This window comes from Nanorana parkeri, unplaced genomic scaffold, assembly GCF_000935625.1.
Source record: "Nanorana parkeri isolate BGI_ZX_2015 unplaced genomic scaffold, ASM93562v1 scaffold566, whole genome shotgun sequence".
Classification (NCBI taxonomy): Eukaryota; Metazoa; Chordata; class Amphibia; order Anura; family Dicroglossidae; genus Nanorana; species Nanorana parkeri.
In genome coordinates, this window is record NW_017306834.1 from 736579 (window position 1) to 754962 (window position 18384).

At 46.6% G+C, this 18384-nt stretch overlaps 1 protein-coding gene across 1 annotated transcript in view; it reads right to left on the bottom strand.

Annotated features, from left to right (window-relative positions):
* Positions 1-1929, bottom strand: part of TMEM65 (transmembrane protein 65) — a 90266-nt gene extending 88337 nt beyond the window's left edge. The window contains exon 1 of the mRNA XM_018562218.1: positions 1351-1929. Within this exon, the coding sequence (XP_018417720.1) occupies positions 1351-1621 (271 nt within the window). The 5' untranslated portion in view covers positions 1622-1929. The remainder of the gene's footprint in view (positions 1-1350) is intronic.
* Between the last annotated feature and the right edge of the window lie 16455 nt (positions 1930-18384).

Here is an 18384-nt window from a genome sequence, read left to right on the forward strand (position 1 = left end):
TAATCGATTATGTCGATTAGTTGTTGCAGCCCTAGATGAGACATTATTTGACCCCAAAAGAACCCGGGGCCACTGGCGTCCTAACAACCAATGCAGGTTTTATATCTGAACATAATTGGTTATTAGGACACCAGTAGTCTTGGGGCTGTCAGCTTCTAGCAACCAACAAATAGGGGGGCGCAGGTCAAATGTCTGACCCCTGAGATAAATTACTCCAAAACGACATTGGATTATTTACCGCCAGTTTACTTATCTCCAAAATGGGGGTATTTTGTTATGCATTCGTTGCAGCCATTGCGACAGAATGTAAAAGTTTGGCTATTAAGAACGACTTGAATCTGAAATGAGTCGGGAATACCATTAGAAACGTCACACTGGTTCTCTGAATTGAAAGTGAACAGAAAGTGCTGCCAATGCTATAATAAATGGCTCCCATGGGTATTGGTGAAGTAGAGATGGGTCTTGTTTATCATGAGAGAACACAGATGCAATGACAATGTATTCACTAAAAGCTGCAAGATGTCACATGAGGAGCTGAAGCCCCCAGAAGATCAACCCCTTTATAAAAAAATAATCCCCAGGCGACTGACAGTATCCCATCATTAAAAACTAAATAAGACAACCAGAAACAAACGCTGTCAGCCTAGAAACACCAACTCAGCACACTGTCCTCACAGCTTGAGGTCCATCAACATGTCTCTTCTATGAGATTAGTAAAATTCTAATCACATCCATAAGACTTTCACCTTCTGATTGGCTCATATGAGAACAAATACACATGGGAAGGTTGGAGGGGCTGGGGCAGGGATAGCTGTGTTACCTTTATTATCCACATTTCCCATTTCATCTTTGTAAAGGCTGATCTCTGGGATCAGCAAATAGTTTCTAAATACACAGTCATGTGCATTCTTCCTTGATTCCCGGTGTGCTTTGATGCGTGAAGAGAAAAAGTAGAAGAAATGTGCAAAGACCGGTCTCTCCTGCTCGCTCTCCCTGTGCAGGGTGACTGGTCTTGCTCCGCCCACTCCTGTAGTTTTCTGCAGACAGCCTTTGGTAGGTGGAGCCTGCTGGGTCCCTCCCATAGCTCTGTTCTCTAACAAAGTTATTATGGCAGTTCATGTAAGCTAAAGTATTTACATATGCTGAATAAGCGGTAGGAGCATTTTAAAACAAGTCCTCATTCACCTCTCTATCTATATGCATTGTGGAGGAACGTGACAGTTCACAACACAGGCACTGAAATCTCTGGGTTCTATTGAGTCTAGGATTGCTATGAGCCTAGAAGACATTTTGTGATTGTGACAATGTAACACAATGGATCTGTTTATCCAACAGTTGAGCGCGGCTTACCTTGTGCGATAGCTATGGACTCGAATCGGTGCAGCTCTCTGAGCAGGTAGGTCCTCTCGCTGGGGTGCAGGCTGTAGATGAAGTCCCTGGCTCCATGAGCCGTGTTGAGCGACTCCATAGGCTCTTTCTTTGGGTGCGTGCCCAGCAGCCTGCAGCTCTGCAAGACCGAGGTCCCAGGACACCCCCCACGGTTCATCCCCAGCCAGCTCCAGGGCTTTAGGGAGACGGCGGGTCGCAAGGCAGTCCGACTTAACAGCGTGAGTATGGACATCTTCTCGGGTGCGATGGTACCTTGCCTCCTTTTTACTTACTGAAACTGAGAGTTCTCAATGCTAGGCTGCGCACAGCTGACAGTTAATGAATTACACCTGCATGTCAATGGGGCTCTCAGCATAGAGACATGTGCATACATGGGTAGGTGGAAGGCCACCTAGGCTGATTTAGGACAATACCCTGTATAGGTAACAAAAGGAACCCAGTTATTCCATATACTGATCACCTTCCAGGGTGACTCTATACAAATGGCAACATCAGGCTATAATCATTCATTGCTAATTGAATATGATCGATGATTGAAAAGGTACTGATCTGATTTTAGCAGGTGGGCAGCTGCAGGGGTATGGAGGTAGATGTGATACAAATGCAATATACAGCTGGGAAGGGATTGGAAGTTGGGTGTCAATGCTCCATTGCACTGGCCCGGGTTGCAGTATTCCAAGTTGATGTGTCAACGAGAGTCAATGAGCAGCTCGCTGACAACGCTCTGGACATGTGACAGGTGCCCGGTGATGTGCGGGTGCAGGCTGCGGACAGGAGCGATGTACGGCTCCGCACACGGTCCAGATCACCGCCTCTTATTGAGGGAACATCCAGTCCGGGCTGATTCTCCCGGGTGTGCGGAGGGGCGAGGCGTCACTCACCCAGCCCGGATCGGGTCGCTTCTGCCGCCGCGCCCGTTGATCACAGTGCTGCGGTTCGCTCACAGCTCCACCCTGGACCGCGAACACGCCCACTGTCCCCGGGAAAGAGGCGGGGCGTCCGCACCTCTGACAGTCCCAGCGCTGCCGGACACTGCGCATGCGTAAAAAGCAAAGCAAAGAGCGCGAGCAAAGCGCGTTCCTGTACATGTAGCGCATGCGCAGTAATGTTTTTCCACTCAGAGGGGCATTTAGGGGTCAGTGAGGCGTCCTTAGTATGATCATGACTGTGAACTTAAGGGGGGAAAAAATACATACTCCCATCATTTGTACTGAGGGTACCCCAGCTATTCCCATCACATATAATGATGCTGCTATGGGTGCTCATGTGTCCTGAGACTGCCATAGGTCAGGGGTAAGCAACCAAATGTTGTGAAACTACAAGTCACATAATGCATTGCAAGACTCTGACTGTCATAGGCGTGATTCCCAGAGGGATTATGGGATTTGTAGTTCTACCACAGCTGGGGGGCCTAAATTGCCTAACCTGGCCCTGCCGTAGGTGCTTGCATTCAGGGCCGGATTTCCCACAAGGCCCAGCAGCAGGGGTGTGGAATTCCTATCTCCTGATGCACGGGATGATGCAGTTCCAGGCGCTGGGTGGGTAGTTGTTTTTTACATTTAGCCCTGCTTTGGGCAAGCAAAGCTAAATGTACAGAGGGGAAGCCGCCGCTTGTTTTGTACAAGTGATGTCGGCAACATCGTTGAGATCACTTGTATGCAGCCTGCGGGTCTGCCATTCTCCATGGGGGGGGGGGGGTTTGTCGGGTAGGGGGGCGCATTGAGGAACCTGGCCCTGGGGCAGCAGAGAGAGTAAATCCGGCCCTGCTTGCATTATGTGTAATGAGACTGCCAAAGAAACTCCCATCATGTGTACAGAGCATGCCATATGTACTCCCATCATGTTTTCAGAGCATGCCATATGTACTCCCATCATTTGTACAGAGCATGCCATATGTACTCCCATCATGTTTTCAGAGCATGCCATATGTACTCCCATCATTTGTACAGAGCATGCCATATGTACTCCCATCATGTTTTCAGAGCATGCCATATGTACTCCCATCATTTGTACAGAGCATGCCATATGTACTCCCATCATGTGTACAGAGCATGCCATATGTACTCCCATCATGTGTACAGAGCATGCCATATGTACTCCCATCATGTGTACAGAGCATGCCATATGTACTCCCATCATGTGTACAGAGCATGAAGCTGTGGTGGAACTACGAATCCCATGAAGCTTTGCAAGATTCTAACAGCCACAGACATGACTCCTGGAGAGAGATGCTTCATGGGATTTGTAGTTTCACCACAGCTGGAGGGCCAGAGTTTGGCCATCCCTGCCATATGTACTCCCATCATGTGTACAGATCATGCCATATTTACTCCCATAATGTGTACAGAACATGCCATATGTACTCCCATCATGTGTACAGAGCATGTCATATGTACTCCCATAATGTGTACAGAGCATGCCATATGTACTCCCATCATGTGTACAGAGAATGCCATATGTACTCCCATCATATGTACAGAGCATGCCATAGGTACTCCCATCATGTGTACAGAGCATACCTTATGTACTCCCATCATGTGTACTGTGCTTGCCGTGGGTACTCCCATCATGTGTACAGAGCATACCATATGTACGCCCATCATGTGTACTGTGCTTGCCGTGGGTACTCCCATCATGTGTACATAGCATACCATATGTACTCCTACACTGCACACTAAGGCTGCTGTAAGTACTCCTATGATATATTCTCTGTAGGTACTCTCAGTACTGAGGTTGCCACTTTCTCTGGATAATATCCCCGCCCAATAACTCTGCTCCTATAAATTACATTTGAATAACATGGAAGGGGAATAGCTAAATGCTTAGTGGGGTCTATTTATAACCAATTCACTGAGCCATTCGCCCTACGAGTCTTTCTGAACGTTCTTCTACTGTATGTATCGGAGATCTCAACTCTCCCGGACCTTTCTGGAGTTTCCTGGTACTAGATAGCGGCTCCCTGACGCCTGCAAGTGAAACATTGTATTCCAGAAACATTTAGGCTGGGTTCACACCTAGGCGTATCGAATATGGTCGTTTGTCGTGCGATTCGCGGTAAAAAACGCGCAACAAACGCGCGTTTTCCGAGGGCTACTTGGCTGTATCCCAATGAAAAAGGGGGTCAAAAACGCCCCAAAGAAGCTCCTGTACTTCTTTGGGCGTAGGACGTTTTGTAGCGCGTTCATATGGCCTCTAATACGCCCAGGTGTGAACCATACCCATAGGAATGGGTATTTGTTTGAGGTGTTTGAGCGTTTTGCAGAGCGTAGGAACGCGCTACAAAACGCCCATGTGTGAACCGGTTCTAACTCTGCTCTATATACCGTAAGTCCTTGGTTCTCAACTGGTGGGTCGTGACTCCATCCATATGTGCATTGCTTACAGCTCCCTCATGTGTTCTGCAGAGGTGCCTGGGCCGCAGTGACATCACATTCTGGCTCCCGGCACCTTTACAGGACACATGAGGGAGCTGTACAAACAATGCACATATGGATGGAGCTGCGTCACAGCACAGGAGCCCACACTGGACCCAGGCTGAGGGTCCACTTCAGTTCTCATAAGGTAGAGAGTCTGAATAGACCTTAAAAAAAAGAAAAACAGTGTGCATGTGTGTGAGAATGTGAGTGTGTGAGATTGTGTCTGTGGTTGTGTTTGTATGTCAGTGTTTTTGAGGGCCCATTCACACTAGTACAGTGCGTTAATCGCATAGTACCATGCAATTAATGCACTGTACCACCCAATCGCACCTACCGTGCACTCTGGTGTGGGAGGTGTGTTGCGTTGCTATTCATTCGAATGGTGCCCCTAAGGTACATCCCACCCACAGTTCATACTGTGCGCTATACCCTAATACCTTGCGTTCCATTGTAGTGCGACTTGGGTCGCGACTTAATGACCAAGGACGAATGTGGGTCCCGAGGGTACACAGGTTGAGAACCACTGCCGTAAGTCTAGCAGAGTAAACCTTTCCAGTACGGATGTCCTGACACTGATACTAGTAGTTGTGAAAATACCCCGATACTAGAGGCCGATGACGGCCCTTTCCATTTTTAAAGTTTGGCTCCCTGAGTTCCTGCGCTTGCTGGGGACCTCAGGCAGTCGTCTTTGACAGTGCCTGTCTGGCCCCACATCTCCTCCTCCTTCCCGGCGCCAGCAGAGACACGCACAGGAAAGCACAGCCCCACAGCGCTCGTACAGTCCTGGAGCCCAGCCGCCACCCGCAGAGCCCGGCACCCACCCGGAGAGCCTGGCACCCACATACAGCCCTGGTGAGACCCAAACGGAGCCCTGCTGAGATTGCATACAACGCTGGTGAGACTCAAAGGCAGCCCTGGTAAGACCCAAAGGCAGCCCTGGTGAGACCGTATGCAGCCCTGGTGAGACCGTATGCAGCCCTGGTGAGACCGTATGCAGCCCTGGTGAGACCGTATGCAGCCCTGGTGAGAAGCCGTGAGTGACAGTCACGGCTCTCTGCAGGGACAGGATCGAGCGACGCTATGTGTTCGCTCACTTCCCAATCTATTGAGCCGACGTGTGACAGTTTCATTGTCACAGGTCGGCTAGAACTATGAGGCTGAGTGATTTTCACTCGCCTCATAGTTCTCCTTTAACCGTGCGTTTAGTGTGAACAGACCTCTAACCCTCAATACATTGTAATTATTTCCGTAATAGTCGTGAAGAAGCAACAGGCGGATCACTCTTCACGACTAACTCCAATCGCTGCATACAGCAGTAAAATCACATATACATGTCATTAACCCTTACTCTAACTGCGTAAAAATAGATGTAGACTGGAGTCCACCTAATGGGGAACTCTGAGACACTAGTTCCCCATGAAATCTGCCTTCCTTGTGATTGACAGCAGACAGTGGGTGGATTCCATGGTCTGCCTGCTATTGACTATGAAATCCACCCACTGTCTGCTGGCAATCACAAGAGCAGCAGACCTGATGGGGAACTAGCCTCTCATAGTTTCCCAGCAGGCTCTGCCCACTGCCAGCATCCTTGATGACTAAGAGGCTGTCAGCTATATACAGCTATGAGCCTCTTAGCAACCACTGATGCAACCCGGGCTCCATTCAGCTGCCAGCAGAGAGATTCCCCAGCTGATGGCTACATGTTCATGGCCACATTTGGATAATGATGTCAGTCAGCATCTCTGGCCCTCTTTGTTTACATTCAGTTCCTGGTTACTGGTTGGGGAAAGTTTGGGGTACAGATGCACTTTTGCAATAACACCAAGAAAAAAAGACAAGAAATCTGTATGTTCTACAGCCACCCCAGGCACCGAAACCAACTTCTCTGTTTTCTCTTTATTTTTTTTAATAAAAGACAATTTTTTGTATTCAAGACGTATTAAACGGGTTTCTTTTGTGCCTAGCACAGACGCGTTACAATACGTACAATTGTTCCTGAAACGAAAATCACATTCACGGTTGGAATTTTCTTCTTTCAGATGAGAATCGATCCATCCATTCTTCTCCTTCAATCTTCCTCCTCACTATGGTTCAGAAAAAGACCATCGATTAGCCCCCACTAACCATTAGGAGATTGAAAGAACATTCTGAAAAGGAAATAGGGTGACAGCGCTGCTCGTATAATCAGTGAGCGTTGTCACTGTATGATGGGAAGTGTTACAGGCAGAACCACCAGGTAAATATAAGGGAAGAAAAAGCTTGATAAAAGTAAACTGAAGCAGCGACCATATTACAGGACTGGTAAGCTGCAATATGCTAAATGTTTGTTCTTGGGGTCAGTGCGGCGCACACCCGGGTGACACCATTGGAGGGGTGACACCAAAATGACTGACAGTTATGGAACCTCCCCTCCTCTCTCTGCCGGCATCCACCACCAAGATGGCCGCCGGCGTCAATTAGATGACCGCGCGTGCACGATGACGTCACTGCGGGGTGTCACCCGGTCTCCGCTCCAGGTGACACCCGGCCTCCCGACGCCGCTGCTTGGGGTTAGAGTATGCTTTAGGGCTTGTTTCCACCAGCCCACGCGTCTAAAGCAATGTCCCGTGCCCGGAATACAAGGGATCGCATAAATACAGAGTCTCCTTGCGTTCTGGGGTGGAAGGGGGTGTGGCAGTGCCATTCAAGTCAATGGCACTGCAGACACACACCCCGACTGCAGTACGATAGGCCGCACAGGAAAGCGTGGTAATAAAATCCGGTCCAAGCTTGCTCCTGTGATGGACTACAATCTCAATATCTCAATACAAATTATTAAACTAAATGTGAGATTGTAGTCCATCACAGGAGTGAGCTTGGAGTGGTGACTACTTTACAACACACACAGGGACCATGGGGAACAAACGTAGCCCCCCTCCAGAAGGAAGGACAGTGTCAGCACCAATTCAGAGATGATTTGAGGATCTACAGCCGAGTGATACACAAATAAGATACATTTTTGTTAAAGTGACATTAAACCTTGCTCTTGCTTTGTATGGAAGGGAGGCACAGATGGTATGCAGCTCTGTTGTAATTTCTGTAAAAAAAAATGTTTCAGTTCCTTGTTCTCTAGTGGGTCACCGCATCGCTCTGTCCCCCACCCCCACACAGGTGCCTATATCAGCTTGTTCCCGGCCGTGGCCCATAGTAGCCGTGTGCATCCATAAACACACACAGCCCTGCGGCGGGCCACGCCCCTCCTCTCCGCCCAAAAGGTCAGTTGACGGCAGAAGGAGCCTATGGCTCCTCTGCCCTCAATCTCATCCCCTGCAACAGGAAGCTCGGGATGGATGATCGCTGAATTTCATTGCTATCACAAGCCGCCTATGTAACAGCACTGTGATAAGAGGTGTTCTCTAAGAAGGCATTTGGGTTCAAATAGACCCTGATGTCCCCTTTGCAGCACACTGAAGCTGATCAAGCTCAGATCATGCTTGATCAGTTTCTTTCCCGATCTCTCTAGCCGGGGAATGACAGCTCAGAAATTGGAAGTGATGAAATTGTCGCTTCCAGTTTCAATCAGTGGTTAGGAGATCAGTGAATTGATGTTGGCTGGTCTCTCTCCCCTCTACACACTGGCACCTGTAATGCCTGTCCCGGGCCCGCAGAAGGAGCAGTGGAGCCCAGGAAGAAAGGCTGGGCGGGTCAGGCGGGGGTAAATGTGTACCTGTCCATGGAAGCGATCAGGTGGCTTTACAGCCACCCAAATCAGCTTTAGTGCCCATTCACACTGAGCGTTTAATCGCGCGATTTCTGCTGCATATTTGCTGCGCGATATCGCGAGAAGTCACTCGACCAATGATTTTCAATGGAACTGTTCTGTTCTACAGCTCCATGTCGCCTGTGGCTCGTCGCCTGTGGCTCGTTACCTGTAAAAGCCTCCCTTGTGAAGACATCCAAAAGCCCTAAAGGTGCCCATACACTGCACAATTCTCGTACCAGAATTGCGGGAAATCCCGCAATCGTACGAGAATCGTGCAGTGTATGGAAGGCGTGCGACCGTTTCTACTGTACGGTCGCACAACTTTTGTATATCGGGCATGTTGGAAAACCAGCCGAGAATCATACGATTTTCGGCTGGTTTTTAACATGATCGAGAGATGACTGCCAAACTGGCCGGTGTGCGCACGTGCACACTGCCCATTCAGCATTGCAGTCATCGGAATGTCGCAGGTACGATCTGCCTGTCCAAGATGCGCAGATCGTACGTTTCTTTAAATACTTTATAATACTTGATTTTTTTTCCATGCTATTACCCTCAGTTTTTTAAAGCTGGTGACAGGGGCTCTTTAAGGATACATTTCCTGCAAGAAAGACCAAGGGAGAGGTTACCACTTTGCTGATGTGTGTAGGATAGGGCCACCATCTGTGGTGAAGCTACAAATGCCATCATGCCTCTGGGACTCATGACTGTGACTGTCGGCCTTGCAATACCTCATGGGACTTGTAGATCCACAAAAGCTGGAGTGCAGAGGTTGCCTTCCCTTTCAATAGGAGATGGCAGTGGAAAATTGGTTTTCTATACACCGGTATAACCGTCAGCTTTTTCCCTATGTTCAATTTCTCAGCCTACTGCTTACAACTGCGAGACAATCAAAGAATACCCAAGATCGCGGCCTGCCTCTCTGTATGGGCGATGTTCAATGCTGCAAGACTTGTGTATATCAAAGGCTCCAAATCAGCTCTGTCAGTAAATACAAATCATCCTGAGAGGCCGATGCCCTGTGGAAGTAGAAAAATCCTCATCTATTGAAGCAGAACAATGAGAAATTGGATTAGAAATGCTGCCACTTTACATGGAAATTATCAAATGAAATGAAATGATAAAATTATCTACACTGCAATCGGCAGGGAAGAGAATGAAGTGTCAGTGTTGATACAGGGGCAGAGTGGACAGCTGAAAGAATGAACTATGGCAAGGAAATATGGCTTATCAGTTGGCTAATGCAAGAGTTTTATATGGAAGTTTAACACACTTAACACACATCTAGCTGCAATACTCACCTTTACCTCTTTGTGTAGTACCTCTTCTTTGCCACAAGATGTCCTCAGCCTTCTGGGGTTGAATGGTGCCCAGAGTCCTTCAACCTAGAACACTGGAAGGACTGGGATTTCCCACAAGGCCAACCAAGGCCCAGCCTTGGGGCAGCAGGAAGTAGAGGGGCAGCCGGGGGGGGGAATTCCTATCTCCTGAAACCCGGGACATGCAGTTCCGGGCACCGGGCGGGTAGTTGTTTTCTACATTTAGCCCTGCTTTGGGCAAGCTAAATGTACAGCGGGAAAGCCGCTTGTTTTGTACAAGTGATCCCGGCAATGTCGCCGAGATCACTTGTATGCAGCCTGCAATACCCACAGGGTATTGCATCATCTGGGACTGACTACTGCCAGGAGAAGACCAAATAGGTAAAGCATGTCATGTGACCAGCTTGACGACAGCATTGAAAAAAAAATACAGCTGTGAGACATCAGAAAGGGGGGTGACCTTAATATTAATTGTTAAATTATTATTATTATTATCATGATGTCATCATGCTTATGAAATATTTATATTGACCATAGGGTAAACTGCCCCTACAGGTCTGACAGTTGCTTTATATCATACAGATAACACATGCTGTCTCCTGCTCCTGTGTGCGCACAACTCCATCATATGATTAACCCCTGCAGTTATAGTAAACCTGTCACAAATGTGAACAATTTCCTACTGAACACATGATGAGAACACGTATAATGCAGTGTGTTAAGATGACCAGTAGCTCCACAAGTCAGACTTGTCCTGCCTCCCAAGGCTTTTTGTGGATCCTTCAACTTATGAAAGAAGGTCTAGCTAACCAATAGGGAGACTAGGGAGGTAGAAGGTCAGGGCTAACTCACCTTTTACAGGAAAATGCACAGTCAGGAGCTGGGGGACAGTATGAAGCAGCGGTGCATAGAAGCAAATTAAATGTCACTTTGTGACATTTCAATAAACCTTTTTTTTTTTTTTAAAGAAAGGTAAACAGTTGCGTTGTAACAGCACAAAGCAATGCCCCTACACATGCACCCATTTAGCATGCAAGCTGCTGTGAAGGAACCTTAAAAGGAAATCAGCAATTGCAACTTCTATATTTGTTTTGTTAAAAATTCCCTTTAAAATACTTACCTTTTCCAAAAAAAAACATATCTATAAACAATTGTCAGGGTTCTTTGCCCTGCAAATATCCATGAATGTTCATTTTGGGCAAGTAATGGCAAAAAAAACCCAATATTCTTATATTTTTTCACAGTTAAAATATAAAGAGTTATTCACAAAGCTGCCAAAGGAATAACCCAGCGGAAGTGAAGTGAGCCGAACGCTGTTCGGCTATTCACTTCTGGCTTGTCAGCCGAACATACTCTGCATGTTCAGCTGAGCCGAAGTGCAAGGGACTTCGACTCAGCCGATCCAACATCTGGATCAGCTGAGCCGAAGCTCCGGCAGCTCACTTGCTGCCGTTTGCCCCTATTCTCATAGGGGCCGTAGGACAGTGAGTGAATAGCCAAATGCAGCCGAGCGGCATTTGGCTCGGCTATTCTGCTCGGTCCCTCTGTGCAACCGAGCAGAATAGAAAAATAGTTTAAAAAGTAGAAAAAAAATGCTTTCCATTGGATGGCACCTGCTAGAATCTTCTAGCAGGTCCCAGGCAATGAATAACAACTGGGCGGAGCCGGCCATGATATCACGGCCGGCTCCACCCAGTTGTTGTTGTTTAATGACAGATCAGCATCTCCAGGTCATTTGGGGACGCTGATCTGTCATTACAACTGGGCAGAGCCAGCTGTGAGATCACGGCTGGCTCTGCCCGGCTGTCATTTGCGGGTCGAACGGCCGGCCTTTCGGCAGGCCGGTCGCCCTGATTCGGCTGTCCATTCGGCCCCGTCGAGCTGAAGCATATGCCTTCGGCTCAGCTGAGCCGCTTGGCCGCCTTCAGCTGCTGTATGGGCTATAGTGACTGAACCGAAGGGCTCCGGCGGCTGTAGAGATCAGCCGAAGCTACGTCTGGATCCTTCAGCTCTTTCATGAATAACCCCCATAGTGTTGTAATATTACATTATGGCCACTAGATGGAGCTGAGGAGCAAAAGAAATAATACATTTTGGCCACTAGATGGAGCTTTTCCCAGTTTAAATTTAGAGTGTTGCAATAATATAGTATAGCCTTTAGATGGAGCAAAGGAGCATAGGAAATGAGTATTTATTACAACACACTACTACACATTCGAACTGGCCATAGTGTAATATTACAACACTACATTCGAACTGGAAAAAAATATATTAAGAACATTTTTGTTTGAAAAAGGAACATTTGCAGATATTCACAGGGTGAAGGGCCCTGCATATTGTTTATAAATAGTATTGAGGGTCTGTTTTATTTCTCTGTTAGTTATAAGACATATAACACGGATGTTTTTATTCCTGCAGCACAGTCAGATATCCTCAGTCTCACCTGGAAGAAGTATTGAAAGTGTTTACATTACCCGAGTGGCTTATTTGTGAGCTTCTCCTGTCTCCATTTCTCAACACAATGTCGTGAATTAAGTCAGAATTTAATTCCCATGTTCTGTGTCAGAGGCCTTCACTACCTCCTACAGCCATCCATCAATACTGGAATACTGCTCCAGCTTAATGCATGAACGTCAACAGCTTTGCCACTTTACAACCCTGCTGAACAGGCTGCGGCTTTCAGCCAAGACATAATCATATCAGAGAATGTTCAATAGTCTGTGCTAAAAAATATCAAGTAGGGGGTAAATCCCACAAGAAATGATTTATGCTTTTAGCATTCAGAGTATCCTTTCGTCACCATCCTTGGTATTTCTTGCACAGTGGCGTAGCACTGGGGGGTCTCCGGTGCTACGCCGGTTCAAATCCCAGCCAGGTCACTATCTGCAAGGAGTTTGCATGTTCTCCCTGTGCTTGTGTAGGTTTCCTCGTACACTCCAAACGCATGCTGGAAGGTTAATTGGCTCCTGTCTAAATCGGCCCTGTATGTATGCATGTGAGATAGGGACCTTAGATTGTAAGCTCCTTGATGGCAGGGACTGATGTGAATGTGCACCTATGTAAAGCGCTGCGTAAATTGTCGGCATTATATAAATACCTGTAATAAATATTTCTTTATTGTAAACACTTATTTATATTTTAATCTCAACCTGGAGTCTCCAAATGTTTTAGTACAAGTAAAAATATTGCCAGGTTTAAAAAATCAGTTTTATAAATGAATAGTCACAATTTTAATGAATAAATAAGCTACCCTTACATTCAGGGGTGCCCTGCAGAGTCCCCCTTACATTCAGGAGTGCTCAAAAGAGTCTGCCCTATATCCAGAAGTGGTCAGCAGAGTCCACCTTACATCCAGGAGTGCCCAACAGAGTCCCCCTTACATCCATAGTGCCCTGTTGAGTCCCTCTTACATTCAGTAGTGCCCTGTAGAGTCCCCTTACATCAAGGAGTGCCCAACAAAGTCTACCTTTTATTCATAAGTGCTCAGCATAGTCCCCAGTACATCCTGGAGTGCTCAACAGAGTGCGCGCTTGCATCCAGGAGTTCCCAGCAGAGTCCACCTTACACCCAGAAGTACTTAGCATTGTCCCCTTACATCCAGGAGTGCTCAGCAGAAACCCCCTTACCTCCAGCAGTGCTCAGTAGAGTCCCCCTTACATCCAGGAGTGCTCAGCAGAGTCCACCTACATCCAGGAGTTCTCCACAGAGTCTGTCTTAAATCCAGGAGTGCTCAGCAGTGCCCCCCTTACAGACAGGAGTGCTCAACATAGATCCCCTTACCTCTGGGAGTGCCCAGCAGAGTCCACCTTACATCCAGGAGTGCACAGCAGAGTCTCCACTTATATCCAGGAGTGCTCAACAGAGTCCTCACCTACATCCAGAAGTGCTCAACAGAGTCCACCTTACATCCAGGAGTGCTCTGCAGAGTCCTCACCTACATCCAGAAGTGCTCAACAGAGTCCACCTTACATCCAGGAGTGCTCTGCAGAGTCCTCACCTACATCCAGGAGTGCTCAACAGAGTCCACCTTACATCCAGGAGTGCCCAACAGAGTCCCCCTTACATCCATAGTGCCCTGTTGAGTCCCTCTTACATTCAGTAGTGCCCTGTAGAGTCCCCTTACATCAAGGAGTGCCCAACAAAGTCTACCTTTTATTCATAAGTGCTCAGCATAGTCCCCAGTACATCCTGGAGTGCTCAACAGAGTGCGCGCTTGCATCCAGGAGTTCCCAGCAGAGTCCACCTTACACCCAGAAGTACTTAGCATTGTCCCCTTACATCCAGGAGTGCTCAGCAGAAACCCCCTTACCTCCAGCAGTGCTCAGTAGAGTCCCCCTTACATCCAGGAGTGCTCAGCAGAGTCCACCTACATCCAGGAGTTCTCCACAGAGTCTGTCTTAAATCCAGGAGTGCTCAGCAGTGCCCCCCTTACAGACAGGAGTGCTCAACATAGATCCCCTTACCTCTGGGAGTGCCCAGCAGAGTCCACCTTACATCCAGGAGTGCACAGCAGAGTCTCCACTTATATCCAGGAGTGCTCAACAGAGTCCTCACCTACATCCAGAAGTGCTCAACAGAGTCCACCTTACATCCAGGAGTGCTCTGCAGAGTCCTCACCTACATCCAGGAGTGCTCAACAGAGTCCACCTTACATCCAGGAGTGCTCAGCAGAGTCCCCACCTACATCCAGGAGTGTTCAACAGAGTCCACCATCCAGGAGTGCTCAGCAGAGTCCCCACCTACATCCAGGAGTGTTCAACAGAGTCCACCATCCAGGAGTGCTCAGCAGAGTCCCCACCTACATCCAGGAGTAGGGTTGCTACCTTTTCTTCAAGTGAACCCGAACACTCTAGCGTTCGCTGACATTTTTTGGGGAGAATGAGTCGTGGGTTATTCATATGTAAATAGCGCCGCTCATTCATATGTAAATATCACCGTTTAGACTATTGTCAGTGGTGGGGACGGTGGCCCCTATCTTAATTTTGGTTGCCCCTGTCTGCCTGACATCTTGTGTCCGGGTTTCAGCTGCCATGAAACTCGGACACAGCATTCAAAACCCAGACTGTCCGAGACCCGGACTGTCCTGGACAGGTGGCAACCCTATCCAGGAGTGCTCAGTAGAATGTTCCCTCTGATTTATGTGTGCCCAGCAGAGTCCCCAGCAGAGTCTCCTGAACTGAACCATGAACAGATGTATCATAGTATATGAACCCACTTTTTCAAATGCTTCTATTAATATATGTCTTCCCCTTCCCATGCAGACCATGCTGGCCAGCAAAGTGACACTGACAAGGGCCGGTACAAACTATAACAGTATCGGGGGTGCTTGAGTAGTTGTAAAATAATTTTTACACCTAGTCAAGAACCAATTTTACAACTAATTTGAATCCTTGTGAATAATAAAGAGCATTGAAAACAGCCCTCATAGTGTTATAGTATGCCCCAAACCTTGTCACTTTTGCTGGACATGTTGCCTCTATGTAAATGTGCATTCAGATATAAATAAAGACATGTGAAGCAAAAAAAAAAAAAAGCAACTTATATAGTGAATACTATCTTTACTTGTGTTGACATCAACAATATTCAAGAAATCAATATATTATGCAATGGTTTCATTGTAGGTCCCTCCTTCTTCCTCCCCATTTCTAGTAAGACTTAGGCTTCTCTATGTGCCTTCAAGCTGTTTGCTTCTAGCTTTGTAATGTGCTGCTGGCAGAAGAGTCAGTCTGGCAATATGCTGTAGAGTCAATGGGCCTATTGTATCAGGCATAACTTGAAAACTAAGCGCCATGTAGATTTTGAGTCATCGCCATGTTTTCTATATATAACAATTTTTGGCTCAGTACACCGCTTGCGGCTGGCGTTTGAGGTTGGACAATGGGCATTGGAGCTTATGCCCAACCCTTGTGTCCAACCCTGTTGATACTAATTTTAAAGCACACATAAACTTTACATTTAGGTCTGTTTTAGTCTGCTAGGCGGGCAGTAGGGAGTATCACATACCTGACTGGAGAGCTGAGAAGGGGGCTGCCCGTGCACCTCTTGTCCCACACCTCTGGATGAAGTGACAGGGGATGTAAGGGCAGAGTGGAGCACAGGTGCCGATACTGATGGCTGGCTGGTTCTTGAGGAGGGGCTTGAGTGCGTTGGACCACCTGGTGAATTGGCAGGACCGGGATGACACCGGGACCTCTTGAAACCAGAGCAGGCAATGCGTGTGAGGCCAACGGAGCACTGGCTGGATGTCATTGCTCAGCATACTGATGGAGCGATCCACCAAGTGGCAGACCAGGAGGGAAGTCAGGTTCAAGCCGAGGTCATACACAGGGAGCCGAATCTTGAGGTGCCGAATCACAGATCAGGAGCAGGAACAGGGTCAGAAAGCGTAAGCCAAGGTCATACACAGGAGAGCAGAGGTAACGAATCAGGAGGAGGAAGCGGAGTTGCTTGGTAACAAGCACACAGGAACTCAGGCTACAAGGACAAATTACAGGGCACACAGGGACTAGCTGAAGACCACTCCGCAACGTAGTCATGACTTCATGTCTGTTTATATATGAAAGTGTGCACACTAATGAGTGTGCACCTGTACGCTAACGTATGTGTGCTATTGCACATAAACGCTCCCATACGCGTGCGTTCACGTGCTAATGCGCGTTTTCCAGGAACTTTAAGCAATGGATTGCATACTTGTGTGCGTGCACGTTTTTCAGCAGGAGTTCATCTGCAGCTAAGTTTCTCACAGGGAGGGTGAGTAAATGAAATATCAGTATTGGGTAGACTGACCCATTTAAATCTTCAATATCTCTATTCCTCTGTACAAAGTAGCTTTGGGTCTAGCGTGACATTCACTTGACACAGATTCTCTTCATTCTTGTTTCCAGAAAGGTCACTTGTCTCCCAGACACACAATATATTGATATTCACCGTCTGTAACATCCCATTCCCTAACTTTTCCCGCCATCTCGTCTTGTCTGTCTCAACTTCTACACAAGGACGACTACATTTCCTCCATCCGTCACGAGTGCCTTCAAACGTCACCAGAATCCAAGTCACTTTTAGTCGTGGCGTCTGGGGAATTGTCTGCAGACTGGGTCATGTAAGGTCAATGTGTCAACAAAGAAGTAACAATGACTTCCTATAAATGTCATCATGTTATCATTTACCAGCTATATCTGGCATGGCGTATGACTTTTAATTAATCAAGCAAAAGGTTATACAAGTTCAAGGCAGATTTTAATTATTTATAATACGGCAGAGATTAAAAAATCAGAAAAAATACACATAAATCTAACTTAATAACCGGACAGCAAGTACCAAGAGATGCATCCAAAATCCTCCAACCAGTTGTCTACAAAACAGCATTCGGGCTCCAGAACCACAAATGCTATGTAGACAATGCATAAAATTTGGCTTATATTTTGCCTGGTTTGCCTAGTTCCTCTTCAACCCATCATCAATTAGACATGTAAGCTGCGGAAAAAATCGGTTCAGTTCGGATATTTAGTTATTTCTGAAATTGGATCCAAAATTCAATTCAGTTCAGGTTTCGGATTTTGACGAAATCCGAATTTCACTAGTTTGGGATGAGTTTACGAATATTCGTTGCATACACCACAGAAAACCATATATAGATATTAGTACTAAAGTGAATCTCCTAGAACCAAATGGCTTTCTGAATCCGAATTTCCGAATTGCATTCGGGAGCTGCCGAATGCTATTCGGGTCTGGTAGCCTCAGTCGTAGTATTATATGTATATGGCTCCCATGTTGCTGTAATGAAAATTAATGGTCAGACCTATTCGGATGCATTAAACCAAAAAACACATCTGATTGGCCAGAAAAGTCACATGTCTGATTCAGTTTAGTTTTTGAACGAAATTTGGACGGGATCCGAAATTCGGAAACTAAAATTTGGATTCGCACACGTTCGGATGCTTTGTTCCGAATGTCCGAATTTCGAAATATTTGTACGAATTTTGATTCGGAAAGAAACAAATCGCACATGTCTATCATCAACATGCTAATTAATTGTTTAAATAAAACCTGTTTTCATTACATACCTAATGTTACACCTGGTGATGTCATAATTTAGACATTTCAGTTCACTATAAAAACGTCTGTCAGGATTTTATTGCTATTCTTGTCTCCACGGGGGTGATTTCCCCTTACTTCCTGTAACAGTGATTGGTATGCTTAAAGAGGAACTTTACTCCCCTTCCAAAAATGACAGTCCATGTGGCCATTACCTTTGCTGCAATTTTTAAGCTGCTTAAATACAATTATAGGCCCAGTGAATCCAGGGCCGGTGCAAGGATTTTTGCCTGCACAATTTTTTTCCAATTATTTGTTAATTTCTTTATTTTTTTTAATCTTACTATCTCTTACTTTTTATCATTTTAATTATTATTTTTTACTCAAATGTTTTTTTATTTTTTCATAAATGTTTATTTATTTTATAATTTTTTATCAATTTTTATGTATTTTTTTATTTTATTTTTTTCACTTAACTTTATTG